General features: G+C 36.8%; 1 protein-coding gene across 1 annotated transcript; it reads right to left on the reverse strand.

Moving 5' to 3' along the window:
• Positions 1-367: 367 nt before the first annotated feature.
• Positions 368-7,152, reverse strand: LOC134625494 (hemicentin-1-like). The gene is made up of 10 exons (XM_063470720.1): positions 7,012-7,152; positions 4,286-4,570; positions 3,875-4,192; positions 3,357-3,608; positions 3,004-3,261; positions 2,580-2,906; positions 2,244-2,483; positions 1,894-2,112; positions 1,503-1,766; positions 368-1,369 (listed from the first exon to the last, which is right to left on the reverse strand). Exons 1-10 carry the CDS (start codon positions 7,061-7,063, stop codon positions 1,179-1,181), a joined length of 2,406 nt encoding a protein of 801 aa, XP_063326790.1. The 5' UTR covers positions 7,064-7,152; the 3' UTR covers positions 368-1,178.
• Between the last annotated feature and the right edge of the window lie 1,966 nt (positions 7,153-9,118).

Genomic DNA, 9,118 nt, shown 5'->3' on the forward strand with positions numbered 1-9,118 from the left:
GGAAAAAGAAAACACATATCCTCATCTTGTTTATTTAAGTATTTATTTTGAATTAACTGAAAATAAAACCTAAGGAAATCATCACTTTACACACTGACTAATACTGGGAGACACCCACCTTTTTGAATCAAATCATTAAGGATTCATAATTAAGTTCTGATGCATGAAAATAGGCTATTTTGTTTAAATCCCGTGACATGATATGGCCGAACAATGTACACAACTCATACTTCGAGACTAAAAAGAAGCTGCCTTGTGAGGAGAAAGAAAAAGACAGCAAAATATAAAAATAAGATTTTATTCCAAATAGAGTACACAACAAGTGTTTCTGAATAAACATTTTAATATACAGGTTTGGTTAATAGTCCTTAAAATGGCTTGTATGTAACACAGCAGAAATAATAAGACTGTTGTGAACCTGTTAAAGTGAAATATAACTCTGGAAAATGAGAAATGTGGAAGTACTGTTCTTAAAGTGACATTGTCACTTTTATATCGTCATAGTAGGCCAACAGACCTTTTGCTAGCAGGCAAAGTGTACTTCAAGTGCATTAGCTATGCTAAAGAAATACAAATTGTATTTGGACAATAAATTAATTGGACTTTAAATTTTAATGTGTTTTTGAGATAAGAGGGGATGCAAAAAGTAATGTAGGCCTACAAATTTTTTAATGAATAGGCTTTGTATTGAGGCTTATTTATTAGTTGCTTGCTTTGAGTTTATAATATATTGTATTTGGTGATGCAAGAGGTATATTTGGGTAACCTGAACAAATACTGGTTTACCATGGCTAATGTGAACAAATGTTGAGATATTGTTACAATGGTCACTGTGTAGTTCAAGTACAACTAAAGAAGAACATTCATGGACATGAGTCACTCTATTGTGCTTCAGTTCTCATGTAATGATACCAGGGTTATTCATGCACTTCTTGGCAATGTATTAACATCTGTCGTGCCATACCTTTCAAAGAGATGCTGGTCATCATAGAAATAGATTGAGTTTGCCTCTCTTTGTTTAAGGAAGTAGAATAAATCCTGCGATCAAAGCTGTAAACAAGCTCATGATTCTTCTGTATTTTAATAAACAGTTGCAGGATTTTGGATCACGTCCTTCCCTGAAACCCACCAGGCCAGGGGGCAACATTTGATATGCAGAACAGAATTCGTTAAAAATCCTAAGCTTTTCCATTGGCTTGTGCAGTAGTCAAAGGGATATCTGAGACATTTGGCACTTTGACAGGAAAAAAACTGTAATGTCCACGTTTTTTTTGGCAATTGCGACAACAGACCACAAGAAGAATCAGAATGATGATCAATAGAGTGAGTAATGCCCAAATGATTGGAAATGGGACTTTACTGCTTTTACCTGTAAGAGAAACAAAATTCAAAACATAAGATTAATTTAATTTCTCAATTCCATGCATTGTTGAGACTGAACATCAGTAGTCTTTCACTTTCTACATTCCCATAGCTCTTCTACACTGAGTCAATAATCATACCTGTTATCATCAGTGTGATGAATCTTTTATTTCTCCCAACTTTATTCTCTGCAACACAAATGTAATAACCAGCATTGGTAGACGTGGCTCTAGTGATAGTGATTATCTTCTGGCGCCCCTCAGTGGTCACGTTTGAATTCACAGCAGCTGTGTAGATCCAGGTGATGTTTGAGGGTGGGTTACCGTCAGCACTACAGCTTAAAGTAACATCCTCACCCTGCAGCACCTCCTTGCTTTCATTTCCTTCCTTGAATTCAGGGGCATCTGGAAAAAATACAAAATTTTGAAACAGAAATAATATCCTTCAAAATATGCTATCATCTCAAATTACTTACTTTCACTGTTGAGAAATCATAAAAAGACAGTATCATTCTGAAAAATTAAAACTTACACAAAATGTCAAGATACAGTGTGTGTTCAGCTGTTCCATGTGTGTTGTGTGCATTAAGCAAGTATTTTCCACTATCATTCTTTTTCCAGTGATGCGGGGAAGCCACCTGTTTGCCATCTTTAAACCAGGTGAGGGTGGGTGTAGGTAATCCTACTGGTTCACACATACTATCATTCACTGTGATCTCATAGTGCTCTTTGCAGTTGAAAGAAGGACTGTCTGTAAAAATTATACAGATTCATTTTCAGAGTAAATAATTGAAAACAAAATATTATCTTGTCAATACTTTAGTGTGTTTTATCAATATTTGGACAAAATATATTCGGACAATCCAGGTCTGATGCACTCACATTCCACTGTGATATGAACTGAGATGTTGCTTCTGCCAAGACTGTTTTCAACTACAGCCGTGTACTTTCCTGAGTCAGTCCTGGTCAGTGACTTAGATGGATTAATGAGTTTCTCCTCATAGAACCACTGAACAGTGGGAGGAGGGTTCCCATCAGGCTCACAGGATAACATGTCAATGCTGAAGGCAGCACTTTCAACAACAGGGACGTGGTCTGGACAAGCTTTTATGAATGGTTTATCTGGGAAGGAATATCAACATAGATTAATTTATATTTCATAGATCACAGAGCTCTGTGGTAGATCAGAAACATGAAGTAAGTTGGTGGAAATCTTACAAAGAACAACAGCAGTGTAAGGTGGTGAGGATGTATTAGGGAGGAACTTTGGTCCTTTGGGTCCGAGGTGCATCTCAGCCTCACATCTAAAAGTTAATCCATTGTAATCTCTCTGAGTGGAGATTCTCAGGGTAGAAGATGCATTTACTGGAGTCATAGTGGAGTCATTAAATGTCTGTGTGAGCACAGTTTTATTGCCTCTGTACCACGTCACTGTGAGATTCTGCACGGAAGTCACATTGATGACATCACATTTCAGATCATACTCTCTGCCCTCCACCATCGGACCATGACCCATGTCAGACACTGACACAAAATCTGGAGTTTCTGTAAATAAATAAGTGAAATCATTGCTTTATTATATTATAAATATCAGTTAATGTAGTTTATAACACAATAAAACATTGTGGGCACATGTACTTACTATAAACAGTGATGACTGGACTCACAGTACACTGGGATCCATCACCCAGAGTACCATAGCAGAAAGGACTTGGAGTCCACTCTTCTAGTTTTTCAACCCTCCAAGTGACAACAGGAGGAGGCTCAAATCCTGTGCCTCCAAATGGAGTCTCCCAGCCCATTCCTTCAACATCTGTGGCTGATGTGCTGCAGTTGATTGAAACTGGATCTCCAAATTGCACAACAGTTTCAGAAGGTGTCAGTGTTAAAGGGCAACCTGCTATTCACAAGCAAACATATTCACAGTTAGCAAGGATTTGGTATAAAATAAGAAACACGTCAGCAGTATCATCTAAAGTAAACAAGGACATGTACCTCTTTGATTCACATGAACATGGATTGTTTTACTTATGTTTCCCAGATAATTGGTAGCTGTGCAAGTGCAAGTTGTGTTGTGCTTTATTTCGGTGATATTGAGACTGTTTGCATTCCCCAACGTAATCTTCCCATCACATGTCCAGTTATAGAGAGGAGGAGGGTTTCCCTCAGCTTCACAGCTCAAAGCGATATTATTACCCTTAAGTGAAGAGATGACTTTAGTACTCTCTGTGTTTAGTTCTGGAGCGTCTGAAGAGAAAAACATTTTTTTTGTTCAGCTTTATATTTGCACAATAGATAGCTAAATCCACAATAATTTATTTGATATATGTCAAAAATTAAAATTAAAGCATCTTTTTAATTTTTTTAAATCATTTTTTTCTTTTATAATTTTAATATACTTGTCTCTTTTTGCCTCTGTAAAGTATTTTGAATTGCTTCTGTATGAAATGTGATATACAAGTAAACTTATATTGCCTTGCTTTCTGTCTTGAAAAAGCAAGATGTTTACTCACAGTGTGCTGAAACCTTTTGTGTTTGAGAAATGGGAGGAGTTTTTTGTTCTTGTCGTTCAAAATTCAGCTGAGCTTCACATCTGAACTCCACTACATTTTCTTCTCTGCTGATGTTGACCATTAGGATAGAGGACTCATTTACTGGTGTTTTGGTTGTGCCACTGAAAGATTCTGTCTGGATTTTTTCACTGTTTTTGTACCAGGTAACAGTGAGGTACTGAACAGGTGCAACATTGATGATGTCACACTGCAGTCTGTACTGTGTTTCTTCTCCCATCACATTCACAAGCCGTGCAGAATGAACAACTTCTGGATTCTCTGCCAAACAAAGTTAGATAAAAGTTAATTACTCATGATTGTTGCTTTTAGTTTTCTTAGCATTGTTCTGTATTCATTTCAAATTAAACTTACTGAATGTAATAACTTGAAGGTCCTCACTGCATTCACGAGACTCATTTAGTTTTACTTTGCACTTGATCTTCACATTCCAATCTGACAGTGACACTGACTGGGAGATAGACATTTCTTCTTCTATGATGCGAGAGGTTTCATTTCCAACTGTAAAGTACATCCCTTTATGTTCAGTCAATGCTGTGGTGCAGTTTACAGTGACAGGATTTCCTCCATATTCTTCTATGATCTTAGGTGGACTCAGAGTAAGAGGGTTGTGCTCTGGTCTGCATATGCTGTCAGCATCTGTAAATAGACAAGATTGATGTGCTTATTAGGTTTTATTTGTCCTGCTTCACATTTTTTCACACTAAGTATTAATAATAAACAGTACAAAATGAAATCAAAAAGCATCAGTAATATATGGTAAAATGCAGAATATTAAAATACAGCCACTCATTTGCCTCAACAGTTTTTAAACATATTCATTTTCAGAGGTTCAGAAATCATTGAAAAATTGACCATGTGAGGCCCAGTGAGATCTCAGTGCAAGTAAAGAAGGCCAATATTACAATGACAAAGCAAAATAAATCAGAGATATTAAAAAGTTAGTTAAGTGTCCTAGTCATATGTAATAATTCTTAAAAAGATAGAATGCACTGGCCAGCCCAGTGCATTCTATCAATGTTGTCTTCTGTCCTAAAAGACAGAAGACAACATTGAACATTTCAAGGACCCTCTAGGATGTTGGCGCATTATTAACATCTACATCTAAGAGACACCTTCATGAATCAAAACACAGAGCGTTCACAATAAGATGCAAAAATAAATATATATCTTTGGAAAGAAACTGTGCTAAATACTGATTAAAACTAATAAAACATTTTAATTCATTTTGAAATTAAAGTGCATTTATATGTTGTCTGTTATTTAAACACTATAAATAAATATAGTACTAAATAAGTACACCCCTACTGCTTTCACAAGTTTTAAGAGGATAAATGGCATCCACATGCTGCTAATCAAATCCATGAGGATGTTTAACTGATCATCAAGCAAATTCAACCCAAAGTCAGACTGTACAATGCTCAGATAAAGTCCAATAAAAAAAGAGCTGCACATCAGACTCTACAAAGCCTCACTCAGCATGTTAGATGTTAAAGATCATGAGAGTACAAGAAATTGGATCATGCAACAGGACAAATATCCCGAGCACTCCAGCAAATAAACAAAAATGTTCATAAGTACAAGGCTGTATTCAACATTTTTGTACTCATCATCATTTTTGGAGGGATAACCCAGGCAATTTTGATCAGGCTCTACAACAGTTACTAGGCTGTATGCTTGTCATCCTCTATCTTATCAAATTTATTGGTATAATGAGCAGTGTGGTGACTTCTTTGTGGCTATGTTTGCAGAGTGATCAATTTAATTATTGCAGAGAGGGCATTTGCATTACTATGGTCAGTTGGATATAGTGTCCTTTTAATTCTGGGGTAAGAGACATTTGGCGCGTTATTCCTGTTGACCGCAAATTTAATAACTAGATGCTAAAGCCATTGTTTTATTTCTAGGACTTGAGTGATTTCATGCCCTGTGTCTTGCTGGTGTTTACCTGCATATGGTATTTATATTGGCTCATTTGGTGACTTGCTCCAATCACCACAGAGAGAGCCATATGGGCATTCCTTTTTGGAGTGTTTGCACTAGGATGAATTGTTATAATGACCATCAGTGGCGCAGGTGACGGTTCACCTGTGGAATGTAACTTACTATCTGACGTGTGTACTTTTTATTTTCTTTGTCTTAAAAGTGTGTGTGTGTGTGTGTGTGTGTGTGTGTGTGTGTGTGTGTGTGTGTGTGTGTGTGTGTGTGTGTGTGTGTGTGTGTGTGTGTGATGTCTTCATATTGTTTGCCTGGAATACATTTTAGTTATGATAGGTTGTGTAACAGTGAGTTTATATTGTGAACCAGACTGGAATTATAATTTGTTTTTAACAAATGTATTAAAGGTATTTTAATATTGGAAACAACCTGCCTTAGTAGTGCACTTTCAAACCAGTGTAGGCTTTTGGTTTGGATGTTTGAAAACACTCAACATATTTCCTAGGGGTGAAATTCCACTAGGTGGCGTGGTGGCAGCTTAATCATAACATCTCTGACCGCCTCACTACACACACACACACACACACACAAAAATTACCCACAACTATGTGAGAAACTGATAACATTGTAAAGAAAGTGGTTACTGCAAGTCATTGCTGCTAAAGGTTTTTTAAAAGCTACTGAATGATGGGGTATAATTAGTCTTTCACAAGACTGCAAAGAGTCCTGTGAAAGCTTTATTTTTCACCAGACTGTAAAGTTCAATATGGCCCACGCTCTTTCAGTTTGATGAAAGTGGAACTTTGTACCAGAAGTAACGTTCACCTCTCCCACTTAAAATGGGTTTTCATTTATTCTTTTAAAAGTCAGAGGTTACAATGATAATCCTTCGATTTCCATTAGTATTAAAATGGGAGTATTTTTTTTTTTAAACACATATAGAAATTATGTGTTTTAGTTTGCTTTTTTGTGCAGTTACCACCACTGGTAACATGTGAAGATACCGAAAGTTAGGCCAAAAAGAAACTCAAAGTTAACTAAAAGGTTTTACTCCTATCAACTCAATAAAATAATCAACTTTTCAGATAGATACAGAGTTAAGGAAAATCTCTTTGTACTTAAAGAGCGTCATTATTACTCACCACAAAGTGAAAAGATGAGTATGAAGAAGCTTAGCATCCTGACAGACAGCATGCTTGAACAGCATGCAGGAGGAGTAATGAGACGGAAGGAAGTGATCAGTGTTTCAGGATCGTCCAGACGATGTCCAGCTTAAGGACCCAGGTTAGATGAATATCAGGTCAATGCAGGAGATATGATGTCCGCCTGACAGGCTGGCAGTATCACACGCAGAAAGAAAACATAGAGGAAATTCAATGCTCTTGTGTACAGGAAACACTGTGAAGCCCGAAATACAAAACCACATCTAGAGCCAGCCCTTTGTGAATTAACGGTAGCTTAGTGATGCCCCTCCTCCTATGTTTTGTGCCATTTTTCACTGGGTTCTTTCACAAAGTGCCTAATTTCTACAAAGGAGAAAGAAGTTATGTGAGATAACAGAGAAATGCAAATTCTAGCACAAAAATGCACCACAGAAGGCAGATTTGTCAACCTAATCCATTTTAGTGATCATCCAGTTATTCACAGTCGATGTACATGTCATAGTTTTTATGTTTTTAATAAACACAGACACAGAAAGTTTGTTTCATTCTCTCTACACTTATGTGAGAATCATCCACATCATCTTTTTCTGTTTGCACATGTTTAGAATATAACCCTTTTATGCTGGTTTGATCATCATGGAAACTTGTTTGAGGGAGTAGGATCCTCCATTGAACGCTATCGTGGTAGTGGCTTTAATAGTGTCTAATAATAGTGTTTAATAGTGTATTTGACAGAGTTATTTAATGTTTTAAAGTGTTAATTCCTGGCTTTCAAAGGGCAAAAAGTCACCTTATACTGCTCCCAGTTCCGACCCATCTTGTCTCCTCTAGATGACTTTCCACCCTCCCTGAGCTCGACTCTGCCCACACCAGACCCACATGCATCAGCTGGTACTCTGCAGTCAGTCCTGCCATGCCCTTGAGTGAAGGGAAAATATGCATCAAGGGAGGATGTACAAAAAGCAACATGCAGATACAGTTTTATAATATGTCAACATATAACATTTTGAAATTCAGTAGTATTAAATAAAAACATGGCAACAAACAAGGCATTTCATAAAGTTCCCTTACCACTGGGAAGGTCTCATAAACAACATTTCTCAGTTTCATTTAAATAAGCAATTGAAAATCTGAGTGTAAAACCATGGTGGTAAGATGGGCATAGGAATCTGAAAAAACAAAAACGTATGCAAAGTGATCAGCCCTAATGGTCAGTCATGGCAGGCATGTTCTCACAACCACACCATGTGCTCTCTTTCTCTTTAGACATTTGAGGAAGTGGTGAAAAAAAAAAAGAAAAGAAGACACTGGAGGAAGTGGTGCAACACAGAAATTATCCACACTTTTGTGTTCTACTGTTCATATCCTGTTCCTAACTGCAAGTTCAAAAGGCAAGTATTATAAAAACCGAAAGTAAAACGTTGTTAGTCATCATGTTTTTATCATAAAGTCTTTTGTTCAGTGATAATTGCTGCTAGCTGTTTTTCTCAGACAGATAGGATTGAAACCACGGAGTCATTGATGCTATCAGCCTCTGCTGCTTATCTGAGCAGTTAAATAAATTTGACAGGAAATAGATACACTGCTCAAAAGATTAAAGAAACAGTTTGAAAACACATCAGAACTCACCGGGAAGAAAATCACACTAGATAATATGTTGGAAATTAAAGGAGGCCACATCATTTAAGGGAAATGACAGTTATCAAGCTATCAAAGTGAAAGAAATGATGTGTCAGGCTAGCACATTTTGCTGATACTTTTTTTTATCTGCAAACAGCAAAAAGATAGTATGTCTCAGTGTGCATGCTCTCTACCCTAATAGAGCACTCAAACCATGTTGTACAACAAGTTTCATTGACACACAAGTTCACCAATCTGTGACACAGGGCACATTCACTATTTTGTAAAAGGGTGCAAAGGTAAACACCTCAATTCTAAGAAGGTTTGTAATAGTACAGCATATAAAGTTCTTTTTTGTGAAAAAAAACAACAACCCCAAAACAAATTCATAATTTGTTATAATCACAATACACAGCAGTCGTGAGCATATGAGTATGGCTGTTTTTAGCAATTTGTAGCTCCAGTT

The sequence above is a fragment of the Pelmatolapia mariae genome, linkage group LG4 (assembly GCF_036321145.2).
Source record: "Pelmatolapia mariae isolate MD_Pm_ZW linkage group LG4, Pm_UMD_F_2, whole genome shotgun sequence".
NCBI lineage: Eukaryota > Metazoa > Chordata > Actinopteri > Cichliformes > Cichlidae > Pelmatolapia > Pelmatolapia mariae.

Excerpts from the sequence above, each read along its gene's own strand:
- LOC134625494 (XM_063470720.1), bottom strand. The coding sequence starts at position 7,063 with ATGCTGTCTGTCAGGATGCTAAGCTTCTTCATACTCATCTTTTCACTT. Across the intron at positions 4,193-4,285 it reads CCTTCAAGTTATTACATTCA|AGAATCCAGAAGTTGTTCAT; the intron begins GTAAGTTTAATT and ends TTTGTTTGGCAG. Across the intron at positions 2,113-2,243 it reads AGTTCATATCACAGTGGAAT|ACAGTCCTTCTTTCAACTGC; the intron begins GTGAGTGCATCA and ends TAATTTTTACAG.